The following is a 26,938-nucleotide window of genomic DNA, read 5'->3' as shown; positions in this document are numbered from 1 at the left end:
CTCAATAGACCCAGAAAAAAGCATGTGACAAAATACAGCACCCCTTCTTATTCAAAACGCTAGAAAAATTAGGGGCAACAGGAACATACCTCACATCATAAAGGCTATCTATGGTAAGCCCCAGGCCAACATAATTCTAAATAGGCAAAAAAAATTAAGGCATTCCCTCTAAAAACTGGAACAGGACAAAGATGCCCTCTTTCACCACTTCTATTTAACATAGTCCTTGAAATACTGGCCAGAGCAATTAGACAGATGAAAGAAATTAAAGGGATATAGATAGGAAAAGAAGAACTCAAATTGGCACTATTTGCTGATGATATGATCCTATACCTAGAAGACCTTAAAAGTTTCACCATAAAACTTCTAGAACTAATAAATGAATTCAGCAAAGTAGCAGGACATAAAATCAACACCCATAAATCAAATGCATTTCTGTATATCAGTGACAAATCCTCAGAAAGGGAAATGAGGAAAACCACCCCATTTATAATAGCTTCAAAAACAAAACAAAATAAAACTTGGGAATCAACAAAAGAGTTGAAAGATCTATACAATGAAAATTACAGAACCCTAAAGAAAGAAATCAAAGAAGACCTTAGAAGATAGAAAGATCTACCTTGCTCTTGGATAAGCAGAATTAATATTATCAAAATGACCATATTACCAAAAACACTATATAGATTTAATGCAATTCCGGTCAAAATCCCAATGGCATTTCTCATAGAAATAGAAAAAGCAATCATGAAATTCATCTGGAAAAATAAGACACCAAGAATAGCTAAAGCAATCCTTAGCAGGAAGAGTGAAGCAGGTGGCATCACTATATCAGACCTTAAGCTACACTACAGAGCAATAGTAACAAAAACTGCATGGTATTGGCACCAAAAGAGACTGGTAGACCAATGGTACAGAATAGAAGGCACAGATACTAACCCACAAAATTACAATTATCTTATATTAGACAAAGGTGCCAAAAACATGCATTGGAGAAAAGATAGCCTCTTTAACAAATGGTGCTGGGAAAACTGGAAATCCATATGCAACAAAAGGAAATTAAACCCCTATCTCTCACCATACACAAAACTTACCTCAGTGTGGATCAAGGCCCTAGGAATAAAACCAGAGACCCTGTGACTAATAGAAAAAAAAAGTAGACCCTAATCTCCATCATGTGGGATTAGGCCCCAACTTCCTTAATAAGACTCCTTTGGCACAAGAATTAAAATCAAGAATCAATAAATGAGATGGAATCAAACTAAAAAGTTTCTTCTCAGCGAAAGAAACAATCTGTGAGGTGAATAGAGAGCCTACATCTTGGGAGCAAATCTTTACGCCTCACGCATCAGATAGAGCATTAATCTCTAGGGTACATAAAGAACTCAAAAAGCTAAGCACCAAAAAAAACAAAAACAAAAAAACCAAATAACCCAATCAATAAATGGGTCAATAACCTGAACAGACACTTCTCAGAAGAGAATATACAATCAATCAATGAATATATGAAAAAATGTTCATCATCTCTAGCAATTAGAGAAATGCATATCAAAACTAAGATTTCATCTCACTCCAGTCAGAATGGCAGCTATCATGAAGACAAACAACAAGTGTTGGTGAGGATGTGGGGAAAAAGGCACACTCATACACTGCTGGTGGGACTGCAAATTGGTGCAGGCAATATGGAAAGCAGTATGGAGATTCCTTAGAAAATTGGGAATGAAACCACCAGCTATCCCTCTCCTCAGTCTATACCCAAAGGACTTAAAAACAGCATACTACAGGGACACAGCCACATCAATGTTTATGGCAGCACAATTCACAATAGCTAAACTGTGGAACCAACCTAGATGCCCTTCAGTAGATGAATGGATAAAAAAAATGTGGTATACATATATGATGGCATATTACTCAGCAATAAAAGAGAATAAAATCATGGCATTTGCAGGTAAATGGATGGAGTTAGAGAAGATAATGCTAAGTTAGCCAATCCCCCAAAACCAAATGCCGAATGTTTTCTCTGATATAAGAAGGCTGATTCATAGTGGGATAGGGAGGGGGAATGTGGGAGGAATAGATGAAATCTATTAGATAGGGCTAAAGGGTGGGAGGGGAAGAGAGAAGGTATGGGTTTGGAAATGATGGTGGAATGTGATGGACATTATTATCCAAAGTACATGTATGAAGACATGAATTGGTGTGAATATACTTTGTATACAACCAGAGATATGAAAAATTGTGCTCTATATGCGTAATAAGAATTGTAATGCATTCCACTGTCATATATACATAAAAATTAATAAAAAACAATTGATATTTCCTTTCCAAATTTGGTAAGCATCCTTCCCACTGTCTTTTGTGATGCTCTACAACTGAGCCACATCCCCAACCCTTTTTATTTTGAGACAGGGTTACCCAGGCTGGTCTTGAATTTTTCATCCTCCTGTCTCAACCTTCCAAATCACTGGGATTACAGGTGCATACCACCAGGCTTAACCAAGTGCTCTCTTTTAAAAATTGGCTACTTTCTTTTAACTCCTCCTTCAAAGATGGTGGTGAGTTCCTGGCCCAGCTAGAGGCATTGCTCGGATGAAGAAGAGGGAAAAATGCAATATGTGCAAAAGATGACATCTTTGTTTCTGAATTCTTCCCTTGGTGCTGTGTGCTGGACACTGAGGAAGGGAGGAAGCACCATGAGGAAGCACAAGAGGTGATTATGTTTCCCATCAGCAGACTCAGCCCTGCTTTTTACATTTGTTCATTTATTTTTGATGCCTGGAATCAAATCCAGGACCTCACCCATGCTAAGCACCAGGTCTACCATTGAGCTGCACTTCCAACCTTTGCCCCTACTCATTAAAGTCCAAAATGTCTTTCATACTGGTCCTCTGGGGAGAAGCCCCTTGTGATTCTATTGCAGATTTACTTTTACAACCCCTCATCTTCTGTGGTAAAGTATACTTTCCTGAGAGTCTGACACATATCCTAAAATATGTCACCCCTTTGTCCAAAATGCCATCAGAGTTGGCTTTATTTGTGTTTTACTGTCATTTGATTTTATAGCTTTGCTGAACCTACCCATCTAGGTCTGGAAGTGAATGTATGGAGCAAAGACAATTAAGATAGTCCAGACTCTTGGAGCTGATGGAATTTTAATGTAAACCACACAACACTGAACCAATTACACAAATGACTAAGTGCTTATAATGTCCTTAAAGGATAAGTGCAAAAGTTATATTTGCAAAAAAATCGCCAGTATCTATCTCAAGATTAAGGAACATTAAATGCTCATGTTTAACTTAATTACACACAGAGAAAAATGTGGAGAAAATAATAGACTCTGGCAAACATGATTAGCTATGTATTTTTAAAGTTGGAAGGAAAAGGTAAAGAGATGATGAATGGTGGGAGAGATGATAAAAGGCCCATGTGTTTCATTTTGAAAATGGGACTGTGACAGTGCAGCTTACAAATTCAGGATTAATCCCAGTGACATTTGGCCTCACCTGCATTTACTGTGGAAAGCATACAAACAGCAGAAATGGGAGTTGCTTCGACAGATTCCCAATCAAAGGGACAGCTGTCAGCTGAGGCGGAGACTGAGGAAAAGTTGACCAGTACAAGATGCTGTTTGCTGGGAGGGACTTAGGCAACTCAATTACACTGGTTCAAGAAAAATTAATTTTGTAAGACAGCACTTTAGGATATACTTTAATTATTGGAAAATTCCTATAAAACTTGAATATTATACATTATGTATTATGTAGGTGTATGACTTAGCTTTTGCATCAGTGTGACCAAAATTCCTGTCATGAACAACTTAGAGGGAAAGTATTTGGGGCTCATGGTTTCGGAGGTCTCAGTCCATAGACGGCCAACTCTACTGCTCTGGGCCCAAGGTGAGAAAGCACATCAGGGCAAAAGGAAGAGGCCCAGTGAAAGAAAACCGTTACGTTCATGGAGGAATCAGGAAGCAGAGAGAGGGCAAGAGAAAGGGGCCATAGGGAAGATGCACCTTTCCAGGGCACACCGCCAGTGACCTACCTGCTCCATCCACATACCATCTGCTCACAGTTACCATCTAGTTATTCAAACTAGGATGGACTGATTAGGTTACAGTTCTCATAATCCAATCACTTTACTTCTGAACATTCATGCATTAACACAAGGGCTTCTGGGGAGACTCCTCATATCCAATCCATAAACATGCTTTTATAAAGAGTAAAGGGAATTCTTCCCACTTCTTAACTTATACTATATTATTAGTAACAGGTCAAGTTGAAGATAATTTGTCCATTAAAGGAATTTTTATTAATGGTTTTATAAAGCTAAATTTTGGACTCCTTTGATTTCTTTTTTTTTAAAATAATTTTTTAGTTGTCAATGAACTTTATTTATTTATATGCAGTGCTGAGAATCAAACCCAGTGCTTCACACATGCTAGGCAAGCACTCTACCACTGAGCCACAACCCCAGTCCTCATTTCTTTTTTTTAAAAAAACATATTTTTAGTTGTAGATGGATACAATATCTTTATTTTATTTACGTTTTATGTGGTGCTGAGGATTGAACCCAGTGCCTCATATGTGCTAGGCAAACACTCTACCAACTGAGCCACAGCCTGAGCTCCTGAATTCATTTCTTATCAAGTTTTTTTTTTAATTCTCAAATACAAGTCTAATCACTCTTTCAATTTCAGAAGTCTGGTGTGGCACAGGTTTTTCGCCCCAAGTGCATGAGGAAAAGCATGTCTTACATAATTGCTTTTGCCTACTCTTCTAAGATGAGTTTTTCCAGGTATATTCACCCAGATTCATCAACAAGGCTTTGATGAAACTCTAAATCTGTTGAGCTCAAAGAATTGACTAGAGCCAGGTGTGGTGGCACACACCTATAATCCCACACCAGTAATCTCAGGAGGCTAGGGTAAGAATGTTCCAAGTTTGAGGCCAACCTGGGCAACTTAGACCCTATCTCAAAATAAGATTAAAATGGGTGTAGATGTAGTTCAGAGGTAGCACACTCCTGGGTTCAATCTATGATGCTATCACCACCACCACAAAGAAAAAGAATTTACTAGAACAATGAAAGTATATTTTAACACCAAAGTTTAGATTTTAAAAAAAAGGCTAGCTTTATTATGCTTTTGAAAATGGCTGGCTAAAGAAATACACACACTCCCATCAGGAACTATACTTGCAGCCAATCCTCAGCCAAACCTGAGGTGCTATCCTCAGAGATTTTTATTTAGTAGGTACAAATCAAAGCTCTAGAAATCTTAATGTTCATCTAATGCTCCAGATGATCGTAGTATACCAAGTCACAGGTGTATGAAAGCATGCAAAAAAAATGCACATGTTGACTGGATGTGGTCCTCATACCAGCCTCATATGACTACATCCAGTTGGAAATGGTTCCAAAGTAGCACAGTCATGTGACAGCTGGCCAAACAATAAGTATATACAGCTAGCTTTTCCATAGTAAGATGGAATGATTTTTAAACAAGACATTTAATATAATGCAGAGGACAGAAGTTTTTCCTGGAAGGCACATGCTGTGCCCGCTACTTGTCCTGTGTGGTTGTGTGTGTTAGCAGTGCGGTGCCAGCAACATAAAGCTGATGAGATGCAGCAGTTCATTAAGAGGACTAGCCAGAACGCTGCCAGGGAGGGAAATTATGACAAGTGCTGATGCAGTCAGCATTTTTAAGTCAGTCGTGTTTTTATAGACACCATTTATGAATTCTAAGGGCACTGTCCCCACTGGGGATTCAAACTGGGAAGTAGTCAGATGCAGGTCACCTGCTCAGTGACATGCCACGTGATATGAAGTAAGTCAGCACACCACCCACTGACACTGGAAGCTAAGTCGTCATGGTTGGCACAAAGGTTGTGTACAGACAATGGCAGATGGTGGCAGCAGGGAATCCAGTTTGAACTTCAGAGGTGAGCCACCAGGGGCTGGCTATGGGCAGAAGGAGCACCATGAACAGTCCCCAAAACAAATTTCTAGAAGGGCAGTGCCCATAGCAAATGCTTCGTAGTGACAGCAGAAGTCATTAAGCAGAAATTAGGCATTTTCTCAGGAGACTGCCAATCAATCAAAAGGACCAGATTGAACAACTCTAAAAGCATGATTTAACCAGTAGCAGGACCACTTTCGCATCCCCTCCTTTCCTCTAAGACCTTACAGACCCATCTGTAACCATGCCACACCGTCTGTGACCACAGCCATAGCACTTGCCTGAGAGCAGTGGGACATCTATTCTGGTGCCCAGCCCTGGGCCAGCACTCAATACATGTTTGGTGAAACTGAATACATGGGAATGAATATGTGGTGAGAATAACTAGAAAACTTAAGAATTACTAATTTCATGTGTGCTAGTGGATTATTTGCTTTCCCTTTTTCATTAAAAAAAAATGTATTTTAGGTTTGGAAGGAGAGCTTAGCAGCCATCTGTTTCTGGATGCTTCATTTTTTCTTAACCCAAAGTAGGACAGATTAAGGAGAGGCATAGGCAATTATGTTTTTACAGACTTCTAACTCCTGTTGGAAATGCAAGCTTAGTTAACACTAGTCCATAATAATCTACACCCGAGACTTCACTTTCACTTTAGATAAGGAGCGTACTCTGTGTGTGAGCACAACCTGCTGAAACAGGGCAGTAAGCATGTTGCCTAAGGAAGTGGGCTGCCTGTCTCCCAAAGGGGTTCAGAGTCATAAATTCACCACATTCTGGGACAGTGTTTCAATTTCTTTAGCCCATGGCCAGCTCCACTGATAAATAAAACGATTTTTACATCCTATTTAATATAACTTGCAATTAAGAACAAAACAAGAATCTTGATAGGGAACAAACTGAAACCACAGGTCCAGGAATCCTGTGTACAGTTTCCCAGTTGTCCTTGTTCTCCAACCCCTTCATCTTCTTGGTGATCACCCTCCGAACCTTCATCTCAGCCCTCCTGGCTTAGGAACATAATTTTACCAGCACAACCATGGCTTGGGGTAGATTCATATGACCACAGCTCACAAGACTGATGTATGATACCGAAAAGCCAATTCATTAGTTGACAGCAAGCTCTCCCTCTTGACAGACCTCGGTGGAAAGCCTGATCAAAATTAGTTACTAGTGAATGTGGCATGGGGACAAGGAGCATGAGATGAATCAACTACCTAATGGCATCAAGATGAGCTGGCCTGATGCAGCCATTTCCTGGGTCAGGATGATCTTGCCAAGACAGCCAAACACACTGCTGGCTATACTTTCCTGCCTCCTTCCCCCCAACATCCTTGCCAGTGCAACTACAATGATCCCAGGTTTGGCTCAGGCTTCTCTGGACAGGGTCTGGATGAACACTGCCAATCTCTGCCTCTGTGACTTTTTTTCTATACTTCCTCGGGTTGCTGATTCTTTCTGGAGGTGTTGTCCTACACCCAGTCATGTTACGAGGAAATCCTGCAGTTCTTACAGCCACACTATCACCGCAGATCATCTGACCTCTCTCTGTGCAGTGTCATGGCTCATTTTCAAGTTTAACCTTCAGAGGGCAAACTTCTTCTGAGTTCTTGGGAGTGACTCACTATGTCATTCACACTGATAACAATTCAACTGTCTCTATGTAATCATCTATACACACACTCACATACATCCATTTGTATGCTCTTTCATTATTGGAACTTTACTCTTTGAGAACAGCCCATATGGCTGTTTTTTTTTTTTCCCCTGCATTTTTAACTCAACTATAGAATCATTTCTTTTTTTGAACTAGGGCCATAAGATTTAACTAAGATGGTAAATACATGAAAATACCACCAGCTCCTAAAAAATCGATTTACCATGAAAATGTCCAAAATGTAAGCTTATGACATCCTTTTTCTCAGGGCTTGCAGCGTCTAGGCATGGCACAGGCATGGCAAACAATGGAGATATTTATGTCTGAGATATGTAGACTCAATGAGCAGTCTTAGAAGAATTCCTAGAAAGCCCTTTTAGCAAATATCTATGTGATTTGGTCACCCTGTAAACGCAGAGTGGAAAGCATGAGTTAAGGCCCTTGAGAAGACCTGTGATGCTCCCTACAGAAAGGACCTTCTCTCCAGTGGCTACAGGAAATGCTGGCCGTGGGTGCAGCCTTTCCAGGAGCTCTGGTTGCCAAGAGACCCACTGTTCATCTCATGCCTCTGGAATGGATTCATTACTGATGGACCCCTTGCTTATAGGCGACTGTTTTAGCTAGGAAGGGGTAGAATTACATTTTCCCACAATATTTCTTTCCCCTCAAATGCTTTTACACCATAAAAGCCCTTTAAAACCATTCAGTCTGGAAAACTGAGATGACCTTCCATATCATTTCCTTCTTGCTCACACCTAATAGAAGTCTCGAGGGACCCCATTGCCCAGCAGCTCTCCGCGTCTGCAGACAACAATAATAAGTTTGTTTGCTTTCAAAGCAGCCCAAGCCCAGCGTCTCCTCGTTGTACAGCTTCTTTCTACCATGGCAGCTCCCTGGAGAGCCCAGGAACACCTACTAGGTTTGCTGAAAACCTCCTGGAGCTCTTACCTCCTGGAACAGCTAACTCACCAAAGTATTTACACACTGGGGAAGTGTAAGCAAAACAGGTGATTCCAGTATTATCTATCAGTACCGGAAGAGGAAATCAAAGGAATCCTTTTGCAACAAAATATAAATATGTATACAGGATTCAAATCTACCCACTGGCTTCCAAGAGATGTACATGAGAGAAATCACCCATATCAGTGATTGCCTCTGTGTTGGTCTTGGACTCTTGGAGAGTTCACTCCATGAGAACAATATCTAACATCTCAGTATCGAACTGGGCCCCTCTCTAGACTTGCTTATATAAAAACTGAAAACTGAGTCTTTTTAAACCTAGCCCTTTACTATCTTTCTTTGCAAGAAACAATAATGAAATAAAACAACAAAAAACAAAAAAGGGGCTGGGGTTGTGGCTCGGCGGCAGAGTGCTTGCTTAGTACATTCGAGGTCCTGGGTTTGATCCTCAGAACCACATAAAATAAAATAAAGATATTGTGTCCAACTAAAAACTAAATGTTAAAAACAAAAACAAAAAAGAAGCATACCCCCAAATCAGCAGGTCAATTTTTTTTTGCAGTACTCCATCCTTTATTAAAGCCAAGTTTCTAGATTTTCTATGGCTCTTGCCATTCTGTGCACATTCACTTACCCTGTACATTGGGACTGAGAGATGCCCCTGGTTCTTATGTTGTCTCACCCTCAGCAGAACCAGAAGCAAACCAAATACCCACACCACTCAGGGTGCTGGGAGGGATGGGGAGATATGCAGCTTGACTGATTTAATAAAAATCAATGGGTGGAAATTCTTTACCATGAAAATATAAATTTTAATAGAAATTTAGAACATTTTGATCTCTTTACCTAAAAATCTGTTTCTCTCTGTAAATAATCACTAGAAAGATGTTGCATATAGAACAACGGAGACACATACATTCAAAGGTATAGCTATTTTGAAAACAAAAAACCCTGTTAGTATATTATAGAAAGGGATGAAAACAGCTTACTGGGAAACTACTAGGAAGTGAGTTAAATTTAAACTTCCTGCAAGTATTTGTTGGTGGCTATTTTTTGATATTTGAGAGACAGGTGATCAAGGTGATTTTTTTTTTTTTTATTTGAGGTTGTCACTTTCCATTTCTTCCATTACGACACGCATTTCCCTCTTCATCTATTACGGTTAATCTGTCTTCAAGTAGTTACCAACTAACAACACGCCTCTGAGCTTCAGTTTAGGTACATAAAAAAACAAACGAAGAAACCCCACAGTACTTACTAGTTCTTCTCCTGTTGCTGATGCCATTATTGTCTGTGCCTCTGAGTCTGGGGACGTTTGTGATGGAATGTGCAACTAACACAATTTTTCATAAGTCAGATACTTTTAGATTCCTGACTTGTTTGGAGCTCTTGGCTCAAAGCTGGGGGCGGATATGTGGCTGGGAGTGCAGAAGCAGACAGGGAGTACCCCCCAAATCTCCACTGCTGACAAACTTGAGGGGATATTTTGTTACTTAATATACACTCCCACTGATCTTGTAGTATTACTGAGTCATGAACACGGACCTTTATGTGAGAAAGGAAGTAAAAGAAAACCAAAGGCAGTGCTCCAATATTTCCCATCAAAGGAGAAGGGTTTTACCTGGTTGGTAGAAATCAGGTGACAGCTCCCTGGCTACAGCTCTCGCGATGTCGCACTCCTGGCGGGCGGCCAGCGCAGCCTGGTCAGCAGCGTCAGCTTTCGCTCTTGCGTGTGCAGTCCTACATGGGGCACGAAAGGGCCAGTCAGCAAAGGAAGCACCTTATTAATTACATGTGGACAAGCAAACGTCCATCCAAGAAAAGAACTGTTCATTAGGATCATGGCCTGATACCTGCAGTACTAAGCTTTAGTGTCCTATCACAGTGGGATTTCAACAAAAAGAGATGAAGCTACCCGTAAATCGCCTCAGTCATTTCAGGAGAAAATGAAGAGGATGAGCGGGGCCTGTGTAGCCTGATGCTAAGTCTGGTTGTCAAAATTTATTGGATCAAATCTGTTGGCTGTGGTTGGTATTACCCACCCTGAAACTATGGAGAGAGCATATGATTTAATACAGTGTTCATGGACTGAATTCCTGTGGTAGAATCAATGTAAAAGTCTGATCAAGCAACCTCTGTTAAAGTGGCTTTGGGGGGGGGGGGGATTAGCAAAACTGTCATTGGTACTCTTTATCAATGTCCATGGCTTAAAAACTCTCACATGGCCAATTTTTGGGTCACCAGCATAATGCTATAAGGGATGTTGCTGGGAAATGTACACTACTGTCTCCTACCTGCCTGCTCAGGAGGGTTACCCAGGAGCCCACTTAGTTCACTTTTAAGCAATATTTTTTTGTATGAAATAAAAATGAAAAGGGGGCAGAGCTGACACAGACAAAATGGATCTCTTGGTCTTCCATTCCTTCCCTGGCCTATCTGTATTCCTTGAAACCTCTACTACTTCCAAAGGGCTAGGGGCAGGGGAGAAAGAGGCAGGGAAAGCCCTAGGCTTCTTAGGGCAACACAGGAGAATGGACATCACCAGTCCCAGCAGAGAGGATGTGGAGGTCAGGCAGAGAACCATGGGTTATCCACTTCTGAAGCAGGCAAACCTTGTCTAGTTAATCTTTAGGTGGCAATTATGGGTATCTAATTTTTCTAACTGCTTAAATTTTCTATCATATTTTATTAGCAGTAGGCAGGGCTATAAATAGCTAATAGTAAAAGCTGAATGGAAGTCTGACAGAAGTACGTGCACATCTCCCAGAGACAACAGAGAAGGGAAGAGTTGGGAAATGGCCCTGTGCAGCTGGTCTTTAGGGAGGAACACAGCTGACAGGTGGCTGATGCCAACAGATCCAACCCACAGAGGTACATGGTCAGAAGGAAAAACAGGAGGATGGGGCTGGCCTGAGACCACTGGTAGGAGGCTCCATGTTCAACCTACTTTCTCCAACCGCCTCTTCTCATCCTGGGCTCTCATGGTGCCCATTTGTCTTCTTAGGACCCAGCCGAGCCTGGAGGCTTGATGTACTAGATTGGAAGCTTCACGAAGAGTGGGAGTTTGGATGTTTGATCCTCTGCTATAAATCCCAATGCAATGCACAGAACACTACCTGGGCACATTACTGGGGGGCTACTTTTGAATCAAGAAATGAATGACACTTTCTTAGAACAGCTGGACAGTTAACTTACAAATAAATGGAATGACAAAACCACACAGACAATAAAGAAACACTGGGTGCCAGGAGTTCAGAGTACAAGTAGGAAAAGGGGGAATGAGTGGAGCTGAGGGATGCTCTTTAGGCATTTGGATGCTCCAACATGGAGCGTGGACCCTAATGCAAATGACAGCCTTGAATGTTTATGTATCGATAGTGGCTCGTCAGTTATACCAAATGCACTCACTGATGCAAGATGAAGGAAGCTGCACATGGGCCTTGGGTGCGGAGAAGAGGCAGATGGGAACTCTTTGTGCTTTCTGGTCAATTTTTCTAGTAACTTAAAAACTGGTCTAAAAAATAGACTCTATTAATTAAAAATGAATGAATTAACTCCAAGCCTTCAAAACAATTTTTTTTTCCAAATCATGTAGGATATTTCCGATTACTTCTGTCTATAGGGTATCCTAAAACACGAAATGGAAACAAAACCAAGAGACTAAGAGAACATATTCCTAAGCAACTGCTGTAGAAGCTGGTTGCGTGGTGCCATCCTTGATGGTAGGGGAGGCTTTGTTCTGTGTCTGAGAGTCAGGAGATGCCCTCCGTTAATGTTCTTTCCGTTTCTCAGAATCTTTCCCAGAATGATCTTCCATTTTATCTGCTATTCTTAGCTAGAGCCTAATTATGTCTAGGTATCATAATTAATGAAGCCATAAGAGTACAGCGGCGCTGCCTTATCATGTAGTCTGCTAGCCCTTCGATGATAAATCTACAAAACTCACGAATAAACCACTTACTCTGATACAACTGCAATATGCCATCATATAAACTCAAATAAAATGGTAGTATTATCTTCACCACTTTTGACAATAGGATAAACTGGAGAACAGATAAATACAGCTTACCCTTCTGCAGATACATTTTGAAAGCACAGTGTTATGGGAGCTTCATTTGCCACTTTTTTACTTAACTCTTTACTTTTTTATTTAACTCTTTACTTTTTTACTTACTCTTTCCTGTAAGACTAAACTGAGGGAGAGGACTTCCCTGTCTAGCCCAGCTCCATGCTGCATGGAGTACTGCTGCACGGCTGGTCAAAACCACATCCAAACTGGTCTAAACCATATCCAAACCACATCCAAACTGGTCAAAACCACATCCAAACTTGAACCCAGAAGTCTGTTCAGAAGATTTTGGTGAACCCAATCTTGAGATGTGGAACAGAACAGGAGCTCTGAGTTTGCTGTTACCATCAGTCACATGTGCCCACGGCTACTGGAATGTCTAGCTTTCGCCCAGGAATAATCTGGACTTGCCTCTGGCTCATGTTAGTGAATTCATGTGTTCAAATCCCAGGCCCAGTTCCAGAGCTGCACACGACCCTTTTAATCAGCCAGCTGGTACAGACATGCCATTGTTCCTGGGGTGCAGCATTGGGCTGGGCAGTCTGCAGAGATCAGCTGAAACCACTCAGCAGGATGCCTTGCTGCCGCAGCTGGTCACAAGGAAAACATATGTGCACCGAAGGAGCATGGTACCCAAGACACATTTCATTCATTCAAAAGCTTGCTGACATTTACAAGTCTTTTAGGCCTTTTAAGAAACTCCACATACCATTATCACATATGCTTCCCCCACTGAATGCAGTAAAAATAACCAAGAAGCAACTCCTTTTAGTGAGGCATCAGTGGCTGACTTTTAGGGCTCTCATTTTACAAATAATCCAAAGTTTTAACTTGTGGAGAGTTATGACGTGGGCAAAGCTATGAGAATGATGCTGACATACAGAGAGACCTCGCAGCCTGATAATTTTTTCCCAGACACCAGCCCTGCAGAGGTCAGCTGTGAACAGACACACCAGGAACCAAAACTTCTTAATGCCAGGCAGAACTTGGGAGTTAAGAATGTAACTACAAATTATTTTTCTAATCAGTCACCCGATGAGTATCTAAGGTTTTTTTCTTTAAGGACCAAAACAGTGCTTCATAACCTCTCAGGCCACCTTAGTTGGAAAACAATAATGTAGTTTTCCCAATCTTTTTTTTTTCTTTCACTTTCCTCCCTAATTGACACATTCAATTTTTCTTAAATATAACTATGCTTTTATAAAAAGCGTATTCAACCGTACACTGAACATACTCCACTTATGCTCCTCTTCTGGCCAATGAACATGCCGCTCACGGTCTTTAAATGTGTACTCTGACTTCTAGCTTTTGATAGCTCCTATGTCTACTCTCTGACACAGCTGATAAAGGTTTTAATCTAGAATCCATCACAATTCTGCTAACGGTAAAACTGATATTTACAAAATTTGCTATTTCTAGTTTTTATACATTCTCTTCTCAACAATAAACTGCTTCAAAAAGTATGCTGATTTGGAGGCTGGAGGTTTAGCTCAGTGGTAGGATGCTTGCCTAGTATACATGAGGCCCTGAGTTCAATCTCCAGTCTCTCTTCTCTCTCTCTCTTTATATATATATATATATATATATATATATATATATATATATATATATATATACTGCTGTCCTTTTAAAATGTGTTATATGTATTAAGTCAAAGTTATTTTACTGATCCAACCCTTAAAACTTGATGGCAAAGGCTATACTCTAATTGGTTCAGTGTCTGCTCTTATGATTTCCTTTGACAACCAAGTATTTAAAGCTAATTATTAGGAAAATTTAAAAATAAGAGCAATTGGTAGATAGCTTGAGAAAACCCAAATCTCAGCTCATGGCAATACCGCACTTGCAGTTGCTCAAGCCAAACCCTCTGAGCCATCCCTGATCCCTCCCTTTCTTTCACATGCCCCATCAATTGTCAGCAAATCCAGTTGGCACCACCTTCAAAATACATCCTCAATCCAACTGTTGCTCCTGGTTGCAGCATTAACATCTCACCAGGGTTACTGCAAAGGCAGAGCCCATTTCCTTGACATTTTATTTCCCTTCTGGTTCTCTTGAAAATGCCTGACAATAACCAGAAATTCTTTCCTGGGTTATGGCATCATGGGGGATAAAATGCAAAAAATATGACCTGTGAGCCTTCCTTTTGGACTGTGACATTACTCATTTATGTGAGACCTAGATTTCAGAAAACCAATTATCTTGTGCAGACAGTTGCAGCCCTTTTAAAGAAGAAATTAGTCTGCTGAGCAAGGAATACTCCCTGATAGGAGAAGAAGCAACTGGCTCCTGAAATCGCAATTGAAAATCAGAGCCATGATTTCTAGGTGACTAGCACTTGGTAAGAAACTGGTCCTTCAATCTGGATTTGGTTCTTGGATAAGACAAACCCAGTGAGGCTCAGCATCGCACAGGGCCCTTAGATGTCTTCCACCTTCTAATCTCAATCTTTCACACAGTGATTGACTGACAGCTGATGAAGATTTTAATCTAGAATAGACAATGATTCTACTATCACTCCATTCTCAGGAACTGGTTTGGGAAGCCTACATCTTAGGGGTCCCCATCTATCCCATCTATTGGTTCTTGAATGTTAATTTTCTCCATAAATTATCATTTTTAAAAAAAGAAATAAAAGACAGGACCTGAAGTAGTAACTTCAAGAAACTGAATTCTTAGATTCTGGTTTAAAACATGTTATATCATCAGTGAATAGTTCATCCTATTTGCTAATGCAGGAGATCATGTCTTCCTTTCCTCTAAAATATAGCCAGTTATTTAGGTACAAAAGGTAAACTAAGGGGCAGAATATTGCTATTAAGTTAGGTATTTGATACTTACAGGTCTAAATTTTTGCACATGTATTAGAAAACAGGCTTTGGAAGTATTATTAGTCTGAGATCAGGTCAAGGCCCATCTGAGCCACAAATGGTTCTAGTTGAAGAGATCAAAAGTTAAACCACATTACTTTATCACAGAAATGTCTCTGCAGAATTGCAGTCAGTATCAGTCCCTGGCTTTCTCTCAAGGGCAGAGAAGAATGTTTCTATACCTTTCATGAAATGCTGTCCATTATGTGTATTGTTGTCATGTTTATTGAGATTTAGGTGATGCAATCCTCTCATTGTTCAGTGCCAGGAAAAAATCAGTCTCTGGTGATAAACTGGTTTGCTTCCTTGTACCATACAATGTGGACTACACAATCTGTTGTTTCTCTTCTCGTTAAGGCTGCCAGAAAACCTAGAATTAAAGCAGCCTCCACGTAAGCACGTAGCTATCTAACCACACGCTCTGATGCTAGACTCCCACCGTCAGGGACGCTATCGTGAATGTGACAGATGAGAGGGCCCTGAAAGCACTTTCTGGAAACCGGCAGGATATTTACACAAAACAAAAAGCCAATTCCCGGATCAATAAATTCTTGTTACACTGGTTTCTTGAGCTCCAGCCCCTGTCAGTGTGCTAATACTCAGGGGACAGGTATAATGACTTGGGAACAGCAGAGTTTACTACTCAGTCTCCTTTTATAAGATTTTCTCTAAGTTATAACATTTTTACACTTAGAAAAATCAGTCCTCACTCTTCAGTACTTTATCGACTTTATTCCCTAACATCTGATCAACAACTTAATAAGCTTAAAGGCTACATTCTCTTGATAGCCAGGTCAAAGTCACATTTTTATCTTCTTAATTGGAATATGCCAAGTAAAAAGTAATTCCACTTTATCTTTTTTTTTTTGGTTGCTTCTGGAGATGAAACTCAGGCTATCTTACATGCTAGGCAAGTATTCTACCACTGACCTACACGCCCAGCCCCTACATTTTATTTGACAACAATGAAATTTTATTTTATAAAAATTTTCTGAGATTTACCTCTAGATGTTATTTATATCAGATGAGAAAAAAAATGTGATATTAAAAAAAACTTAAGGCATGTTTTATTCTTGAAATAATCTTTGGAGAAAAGTCCTTTTTAATGAGGGTCATTTTAAAGTTCAAGCACATCATCATTAAATAATATTAAAACATCTATTTCAAGCTTAAGCACATGCAACCCAGTAAATGGGTGAAAATACTTGCCAATCACATATCTGAAAGGGGGTTAGTATCCAGGATATATAAAACATTCCTACAATTCAACAACATAACCTTATCAAAAAATAAGCCAAAAACCTAAATAGGCATTTCTCAAAAAAAGATACACAAATGGCTATGAGAACATGAAGAGATGCTCAGCATCACTAAACACCAGGGGAATGCAAATCAAAACAATGAGATCCTATCTCACACCCATCAGGATGGTTACTACCAAAAAACCAGAAAGTTACAAGAATGTGCAGAAACCAGAACCCCCTGCACTGCTGGCGGGAAGGTGAAGTGGCTGCTGCTCTTCTGGAACATACTATGGCAGCTCCTCAGAAAATTTAAAATAGAATTGTCACATGGTCTGCCGATTGGATTTTGGATATAGGCACAGAAGTAAAGGAAAGCAGGGTCTTAAAGAGATATTTGCACACCAAGTTCATAGCAGCATTATAATAGCCAAAAGTTTGAAGCAACCCAAGTGTCAATAGATGAATAAACAACAAAAAAATTGGTATATGTAAACATATTATTCAAGCTTTAAAAAGGAAATTTAGATACATGTTACAACATGGATAAACCTTGCCGACATTATGCTAAGTGGAGTGGGTCAGTCACAAAGAGACAAATATTGTATAGGGTAGCTAGGGTAGTCAAATTTGTAGAGAAAGAAAGAAAGAATTGTGGTTGCCAGGGGCTGGAGGGAGACTTTGGAAAGATGGTTAGTGGGTACAGCACTTCAGTTTTTCAAGATGAAAAACTTCTGAGGGATCAGTCATAAAAGTAAAGGAATAACTGCTGGACATTTTTGGAAAGATGTCAGAACTTTCAAACATGCGGACAGTTTTCCTGTCTGTTTTGCTACCATAAAAACCTGCCATAGAAGCCATCTTCAAAAATCCTAGTGGAAGGGATAAATGGGTGAGGAGGAGAGAAACATGAGGGATAACCCCAAGATTCCAAATAGGGATTCAGACGCCTGGTCTTACAGCAGATAGAAACTGTGTAGGCCCTACTCCAGTTTGGAGGTGATGACACACTCAGTTTTACGCAAGTAGGAGTTTATGTGATGAGCATTTATAGTTGGGAATACAGTTTATGACCTCTAGTTTATGATGTAAACTAGAGGTCCAGGCAATAAACAGAAGTGTGAGCATCATGATGTGTTCAAGGAAAGGTGGCTGAACTCGTCAAAAAGCAAAGAATTGAGGATTGAAACCTAAGTGTCCTGGGGACTGGGTGGAGGAAATAGCAAAATAACCTGAGAGAAGGGAGCATACACAGAGCTGGTGAACTTCCCACAGAATCCCTTTAAGTTCTTGGGTGAATCTTGGGCTCCTTTTAGGAGTTAAGTGGGTCACATCAGTATCTGTCTTTCCTCTGGGGTAGCTGCATTTTTTCTCAGCCTGACTGGCTGATTTATGATTTATGGCAGCCACTAGCAATGTGGTGAGGATCTGAGGAAGGGACAGTCTGTCAATCCCCCTGTGCTAGGGAAAGTAAAGGCCGAGTCAAGGCGGCTGAATTTGTTGAGACCTATTTGAGGGAGCAGTTGGAATAAGAAGGCCACGGCTGAAGCCAGATGGAAGGGAGTCGGTGAGGAACTGGGCAGAGGAAGTGGAGGAAGCAGGTGTGGGGCACATGCTGGAGACTTTTGACCCAGAAAGGAAGAAGGAAATTTGGACAGTAACCAGAAGAATTAGCTGGGTCAAGGGAAAAGACATTTTACTTGCATTTTAAGTAAATGAGAACTGATACTATTGGAAGGTGGGAAGGAAGACGCCCAGAGAATAGGAGAAAATGAAGTTTTGAGAAGATGACTATTGTTGGAGCCACATCCTAGATGAGGTGAGAGAAACAAAACAGGAAAAAATATTTTTTAAAAAGGGATGAGTTGATCAAATGTTTTAAGGTTATTCAAAGGATAGTAAGTTTGAAAGAGAACAAGAGTGTCATGGGGCTTTGGAACCAGAAAGACCTGGGCTCTCACCCCAGTTCATCATATTGACTGTGCCCCCAATTTTCTTACCTGTAAAATGGGGACAATATTAATGTGTAGAGTTAAACTGAGATCAGGATTGATTTATATGAAGTGCTTAGTATTAACTTAGGGTATTTATTGGATAAATGCCCATTATCTGTCTTCTGCAGAAATTAAGAGAGAGTGGGGAGATTCTGAGGGCTTAAAAGAGGTGAAGATGAAGAATCATCACTGTACCAAAGTTCTAAGGAATGGAAGAAAAGTATATTATAAATGCTAAGTGGCCCAGGAGAACCTGACCTGGGTTTCTATGACTGTGCATCTTTCTCTAGCAGGGTTCTTCTCTGGGAGAAGCAGAGGAAGTAGAATGTGGCTATGACACAGAGGCAAAGACCGGGATCAAGGAGGATGGGGAGCAACATAGAGTCACCTGGAGCTGTGGGCAGGGAGGAAGAGTCCACCACCAAAGGTGGTCATTGAGTCAGATGAAATATAAGGAGATAAGTTAAGATTGGGTGAAAAATGTGAGGGTAATCAGACAAGTGTAAAGTTATTATCAAAGTAGACTTTATGGTTTTAGGTATTTTTTAGCTGACTAAAATAAGATCTGTCTTTCCTAATGAGAAATTATATAGATAGTGTATTATTTTGACTGAATCTGGCTTGCTATTAAATAATATATCTTTAGGTCAATTTTTTTTGGGGGGGTGCTAGTAGGCCTTTGGCAACACTAGGTAGACCAAATTATTTTAAGGTAGACGCATATTCTATAAGATGGAGCTAGACATAATCACAAGTACATTTTTTCTTGGGCACTGTCACAGAGACACCTGGATGTGTCTAATAAAAACTCTGTAGCTTCAGGATCTGAGAACTACTTCTGGATGATAAAAATTAAAATGTCAATACTGTTTTTATTTTCCCTTCAGTATTAGGTTTCTTGTCTTTTGCCAAGGGTCTGTTATAGGTACAAATTAAATTACGGCTAAGAATTAGAGCAATTTAAGACCACGTAATGGTCAGAACACATGGTGGCAGCTCGAGGTCTTCAGTTGAAGAACAGACAGATCATTTATTATGGATCATAAACTGGCCTAATCCCCACGTGCTGCTGCAAATGTCCTTTAAATGTATACCCTTGGTGCTTAAATAATTCCATTTTATAAATACTTATATGTTTAAAAAAATTAAGCAATCACCATTCACTCCTTAAAAATGACACAAGGCCTTTAGATCTTCTCCTTGAACTCAAGTTTAAAAACAATCGCTAAGGTAATAAGATATCCATCTTCTATCATCTGAAATGGCTCTTAAGATCCCAAAGCTGCCCCTTCACTTTGTTCTGTCCAGATGAGCCTAACTAGTGAGCAATAGAGGGACCCATTCCTCTATTGGGTTTCTGACGCTAAACGGTACAAATACGAACTTGCTTGGGAATAGCTATCATCTTGAGCTCTTATCACTTCGGAGGTACACATTTTGAAGCTATAGTTTGGGAAAGAACGACTCTGGGAGAAATACTAAAGTGTCAGGGGTGTGGTTATTCTCTCAGCAAATTAGTTTTCATCATTTCACATTTCCTGGTAGGAACTGTGGTTCCATTACTCCAGTTACCTCATGCCTCGTCTGGGACCAGAAAGCATTCAATAGTTCAATCAAGGAGTCCTCAACTATTTTTACTTTAAATTTCTAGCCTTTTCTGCAACATACTACAACAAGCATGAAGGTACTGCTCTGATACACGCTAAGCCTCTGGATTTTAAGAAGTGACTCTTCAATCTTCTGCTTTTCCAGACACATTAAAAACACAGTTGTAACTTGGAAAGTCTCTGAGAATTCTGTGGTCCCTCCCTGATGGTCAGGCAATTTTTTTTTCCTTCTGTAGAGGTCTGAGACTCAGAAACATATTCAAAGTCACACAGTTATCTTGTGGAATGAATGGATGGAACCCAAGTCTCTTACCCTTTGTGATAATGGCAAGCAAGTATGTTCTGAGAAAGACTTCTGTATTACTTTAGCAAACATTCTAGTATGTAATTATTTCATTTTTCTTTCTGCTCTAAAAATCCACTCATTTTCATAGTTCATGTTTTCTCTTTGAATCTGTTACTGCTCTCTTTAATCAATCTTTATTTTTAATAGACTAATGCTGCTATTGAAAAATGCAAATATTCAGCTTTCTTCTCCTACACATTTTTTTAAAACCAATTTTGGCTGACTTTCAAATGAAATAACACAGCTTAGAAAACATCTTACTAAAGACTACAGGGCAGATTTGCTTCTCATCAAGGTTATTCTTTAGAAGGAACATTTTTAGGTGGTGTTAAAAATACTACAGATTCATCCAACTCAGAGTTGCCTTCCCCAAATCACCAAATTAGTAATTAACGCCTCCAAGTTTAAAAGGAAATATCAGAGGATCATCTAGTTCCCCCTGAATTCTTAAAAAGTTTTCTCTTTTTTCCTCATGAGAATCTCAAAAAATTATGTTATATTTCCCTATTTTCAGCATTTGCTATGTTAAACTGAGAATAGAAAATTTTCATTTTAAAACTCGATAAAATAGCAGCTTATCCAAGGATACCGAGGAAAATAGAAGTGGAAACAAACGGGTAAACCAGGGCTGCTGGTTTTCTCTTTAGCACCTTTAAGTAACAATTGGTGTAACAGAGGGGCAAAGACAGTTTTAAAGATGAATGCATGAACACTGAGATATTAGTACACCAATACTTAGAGATGGTAGAAACGCAAGGCAGGATTCAAATCAGGTCAGTCCAAGAATCTTGCTCAAAGAATAGGAATCTTTTCCTCTGGTCCTGATAGATGGTTATATTAATATTCTTAGAGTATTTGGAATATTCTTGACCAGATGCCTCCTGTCTGCCTATGCATCGACTCTAGAAACATTCTAATGAACTTTTAAATTTTATTTATTTTCATGGTGGGACTGACTGAATCCGGGGCTTGCTGGTTAGCTGGATGGACCCTGTTGCAGCCACTGAAGAATGCAGGGCCTACCTTCCTTGACTCACTGCCTTAGTGACAGATGTATTAACACAAATGAAACCATTCCTCCCCAATAGGAGGATCAGCCCAAGTCCAAAGACACTCAAGAAGAATTCCAGGCACTAAGGGGATGTTATACAAGCCAAGGCCGAGGGTTGGGGAGGGGCACAGAGGATGCCATTCCCACCAAGGTAGGGATTTCCCTTCAAGTCCAAGAATTCAGAATCTTCTGTCATCTTGTAATTGTGGGAAGGGTAGGTTGAACTCCAGAGGGGCAGGAGAGTTGCCACCTTAGTATTAAGATCCGAGCTTCTACTGCCTGGCTGGTATCTGATGGTGGCTCTAGCGGGGTCTCCAGTTGGCCCCAGAGCATCCAGCCATCCTTTCAGGTTAGAATTGTTCAATGTGCCAAGTTTTGGCCAGCGATGAGTACTGGAAATAGGTCTTGCCTCTGAAATGACAACAGATTCAGTGACAAAGGACACGCCCCCTGCTTTATCAGCTAACTGTCCTCTCTGAAGCATGAATGTGAAAACCCTCCTTGTCTTTAAGGTGGAGAACACGCAGCCATGATAGGAGATCCAGGATTCCAGTGGAAACTTATAAACTATATATATAATTTTGGACCCTGAAAATACTGCAAGAGGTGATGGAAGACAGGATTGCATGTTCTATGCTTTGTCTTGTCATGAAGGAAACGGGGGCACAGAAAGCCCTATTATAGTGTCATATAGGTCCCTGGGGTCAACCAGTTATCTGAATACATGAACGTCACTGAGGAAAGGGGAGGCCATGAGAGTCAGCCATGATGTCCAGAAGAGGCCCACCCTGAAGGGACCTCCCTTCCATTAGGGATAGGTATGGAGTCCATGCTCTGATAGACAGGACTTTTTTCAAGGAGGACCTGGAATACTCTGGTAGTGGCATTTGTTCCAGAGTCAGGAGGAGAGTTAAGAAGCCTCTGTGTATGCATGACAAGGACATAGTGTTAGAAGCTGGAGACTGCTCACTGCTGGCTTCTGTGCTGTTAGGAGCTCTCCTGGACCTCACGAACATCTCATTCCTTGTTATTCCTATGGATGCATGTTCAGGTTCCAGATCACATTTTTTTTTTTTTTTACATTTTTTCCTTAGTTTTAGGTGGACATAATACCTGTATTTTATTTTTATGTGGTGCTGAGGATTGAACACAGTGCCTCACACATGCCAGGCAAGTGCTGTACCATTGAGCTACAACCCCAGCCCCTCAAAGCACGTTTGAATTTGTGTTCCTGAGAATAATCACCCTGGCCTGTCTTTCCTGATGCCAAATCCTTATTTCATGATCATCTACTGCTATTTTCTACCTCAAACGAAACCTCAACATACAAATGCCTAGAAATGCTTCTGCATAATTATTTGCCATTCTGGGCACACAGGCAATTTTGCTAATTCTACATACACACTCACTTTCCTTTCCATACTCACTATATATGCCATAGTCCCTCCTTATGGGGAATGGCTATTTTAGTGGATGCCGGAAACTACAGACAGTACTGAACACTAGATGTACTGTATTTTCCTATATGTACATAACTGTGGTAAAGTTTAATTTATAAATTAGGCACAACAGTGAATTACCAACAATAAAAAGATAGAACAATAAATAAAAAGATAGTAACAATATACTATAATAAAACTTATAAATGGTGGGATTTCCAGAACTTTCTATTTAATATCTGTGGACCAAGGTTGGCTGCAGAAACCACAGAAAGCAATGATGATTGCATGCATCATCATTATCCAGCTCCAGCCCCTCTGAAATTCTGCATGTGAAATGAAAGCTGCTTTCCCCTTAATTTTTTCTCTGGCAGATGAAGACTGCTGGCAAGTCAATTTCAAATGAGAATTTCTCTGTAATGTTTTTCTGAGATGTCACAGTCATAGCAGCTCAAATGATCTTGTTTGGCAGAGTGAGATGAACAAGGTTCTGATACTGGTCTGAGGGGGTGCTGCTGCATGGCCTGAGTGCTGGTGCTGAGACACACACACACACACACACACACATCACCACGAATGACACTAGTATGACAAATAGCTTCTTGCAAATTACTCGTTAAAGTATAAGGTGGAGAATTCCAGAAGGCAGTTTGTCTTCCTTGCTTCTGCAATTCCAAATTTAATTTCTGAAGCACAATCTTTTCCACTCTAAATTGGAAAGATTATTTTATTTTTAAATCTGCTTTGTAATCTTAACTATCACTTTAACCACGTCAACTGTAACTATGAATTTAAATGCTATAAGATGATGAGTCCTTTGTATTATTAAAAATATCTAAAGAAGTATTAAGTGTTTGCTTGGTAGGCTTGCTCTGACAGTGATTTTGGAGTGAATACATAAATAAATGTAAATATGCATAATATATACATATTTTTAATATTTATATTTGGAATATTATCTGTAGCAACAAATGTTAAACACTTAGGACTACTTGAAGGTTTTTTGGTTTGTTTTCGCTTGGAGCTAATACTTAACTGTATTTATTATCTTTTAATAAAACTTTTTTGGGTTTTATTTTGAAAAAACTGAAAGTCTACCAACCAACCCAACAAAAAACTTCAGGAACAAACAGTTTAACCCTCTTGTACTGACTACTAACTCTCCCTTGGCAACTTGTTAAATTAGGGCTGCTCATAGTTTTTTAATTATAATTTCATTATGTACAATACCAGCCTCCTTAGTCAAATGAGGTTTTATTACAGGGCTATTATGTAATTCAATTCATGGGTTAAAGTCTCCTCTGCCTGGAAAATACAATTGTAATGGCACTGACCCTGATGCTTGATGAGAATCATCGAACCAAAGAATTCAGTAACCAGATTTTATTTTTTAAAATAATGTAGCCCATTTTACTCAGTTTTCGAAATGGGCTTCTATGCTCCTGGGTGTCGAATTAGTGTTCTCATCCATGCTCTGAGAACCTGCACTCACCTGAAATGTAAGCCACGCTGCGGGATCACAGGGTATCCCATCTCCTGTCATTATTTTGAGCCCTATGGTCTAGCTCAAAAGCCCATTTTTCCCGGACCTTAGCCATCTCCTGGCAAAGAGCCCTAGTCCCTGCCATTTGCCACTTGTTCTGTGCTATTTTAATTCTGGACAAGTTGTGGTAGTAGGCTATATTTAAATTGGCCTGCACTGTGAAGAAACACAGCGGACGCACGTGGCACCTTTGACATAATCCAATTGTGCTCTGGCTCGATATCAAGCTGTGTGGGATTCTGCATTATATGCCCCACCATGCATGGGGCTGGACTCCCACTCCCCAGGTGTTCAGCAGAATCTTCTGGGGAGGATGAACTGTGGCAGAGACCGACGGAAATGTCACCAAAAACTTCCAAGAGTCGACTGAGAAAACATGGACAATAATCAAAGGAGAAGAAAAGAGGCCCTCGCCCTTGGCTGAGGACCACTGGAATATTTGTAGAATAATTTTCCAAAGACCCATTTACAGGTAGGAATTTATAAAGTACAACATATCTATGGAGAGAGCCTCAGAGGAAATTGCACGCACACATAAAGCTAGCCTTCTCAGGTCTCTGAGCTTTTAGAAGTGGACTGTGAGAAGCACTTGCTTCTAACTGATTCTTCCCCATCTGCCCCTCCACTTCCACAGCCATCAGCTGTAAACACTTGTGTGCCAGACATAAGGCTGAGTTCCCACCTGGAGTTATGCCGTTGCTTTATAGAAGAAAAATGGGCTGGAAATACCCTTAAATCATTAAAATTAAGAAAAATGTAAAAAGCAGCTTTCTCCAGAATAGGTGCTGAGGTCTTACAAACGCTCCCAGCTCAAAGCTAGCCTAAAGCCAGATTTATCACTCTGTCCAGCAAATCAGAAAATGGTTAACTTTTCAGGAACTTACAAGTCAAGGATTTTTGCCTGGGGTCCTTATGTATGTGGTGCTGACGCTCCCATTTTGCTAGCTGCAGAGTGAAAATCCAGCCTATGTATGTGATCATATTCTTGCTGCAGATCTAGAAGTGCTTAGATCTAGAAACCAGGGTTTCTTCCTATTTAGTGTGCAGATATTTCCTTGGACTGCTTGGAATATTTCCTGCTGTCAGCCAAATCTCTCTATTTGGTTTCTTTGCTTAATAAACTTTACTATTCAAGTAGGTAGTAAATAATAGACCTGACTTTTGTTTTCTGGAATAAGTAGAAAAACCATCTTAGAAATGTTATGTCAAAGTATATTTGCCCACATAGACTAGTCAATTAACATGAAACCATTTTTAAATGTCCTTAACAAAAGAGCCATTAGCAGACTATTTGGTTACATGTAGTCAGGGATACAGACTTTTAAACTGATCTACATAGTGGCAACACAGAGGTGCATGTATCAAAACAGAGGTGTCTGTTTTTACTGGAAGGCATACAAGTGGCACTGAATAATTATGCTTTGAATAGCATCAGAACACGACTCAAAAATAAATCCCATACTACCTTTAGTGCTCTGAGCTTTCAGAGAGCTAATCCCAAATTTCAATAAATAAGATTCCACCTTATTTCCTGAATGCATTCCAGGCTCCCTAACAATGATAAGAATAATGATGATGTTTTGTGGTACTTGGGGACTGAATCCAGGAGTGTTCTAACGCTAAGCTACACCTCCAGTCCCTCTCTCCCTTTAAACTTTTATTTTGGTGGTGCTGTGGGACTAACTCAATGTTATACATGCTAGGCAAGCTTTGTGCCACTGAGCTCCATCCTCAGCCCTTTCTAAAGATTTTTATTTTGAGATGATCTCAACTGAGCTCCAAGGCTGGCTCTGAACTTGCAATCCTCCTGCCTCAGCTCCTGGGGATTACAGGCGTGCGTCACTGTGCCCAGCTCTAGGCTCATTCTTAAAGACAGCATGACAATGAAAAATGTGTGAGATTCTTCCACATAAATATGAGTAGCAGTAAGTCATGTATTTACTATCTGGATCAAGAACCTGCCACGCAGATGCTGCCAAGGAGACATAATTGTGGCCACATCACAACAGATAATGGGAACATAAGGCCCCTCATGGCACTTTACTGTAACTACTCCAAAAAGCATCACCTTTTCCTCCAAAAGCAAGGCTATGAAGTCACCCTTCCCCATTCCTTGTTTTGAGAAGAAAGATTTCTGAAAAATTCATCTTACTTAGTTCCCTGTCTTGATTCTAACTTAACAGTGGCCAATTTTGGTCTTAATAA

At 40.2% G+C, this 26,938-nt stretch overlaps 1 protein-coding gene across 6 annotated transcripts in view; it reads right to left on the bottom strand.

The window, feature by feature from the left end:
* The window catches only part of Jph1 (junctophilin 1), a 79,744-nt gene that overhangs the window by 12,837 nt on the left and 39,969 nt on the right, over positions 1 to 26,938 (bottom strand). For all 6 annotated transcript variants that reach the window (XM_046460568.2, XM_046460569.2, XM_046460572.2 and 3 more), the window contains exon 3: positions 10,195 to 10,313. In XM_046460568.2, coding sequence (XP_046316524.1) covers positions 10,195 to 10,313 — 119 coding nt within the window. The remainder of the gene's footprint in view (positions 1 to 10,194; positions 10,314 to 26,938) is intronic.

This window comes from Marmota monax, unplaced genomic scaffold (genome assembly GCF_021218885.2).
Source record: "Marmota monax isolate L192 unplaced genomic scaffold, Marmota_monax_Labrador192_F-V1.1 WCK01_AAM20220418_F8-fsc00063, whole genome shotgun sequence".
Taxonomy (NCBI): Eukaryota; Metazoa; Chordata; class Mammalia; order Rodentia; family Sciuridae; genus Marmota; species Marmota monax.
The sequence above is the reverse complement of the archived record's forward strand: the minus strand, read 5'-3'. Positions and strand labels throughout refer to the sequence as shown.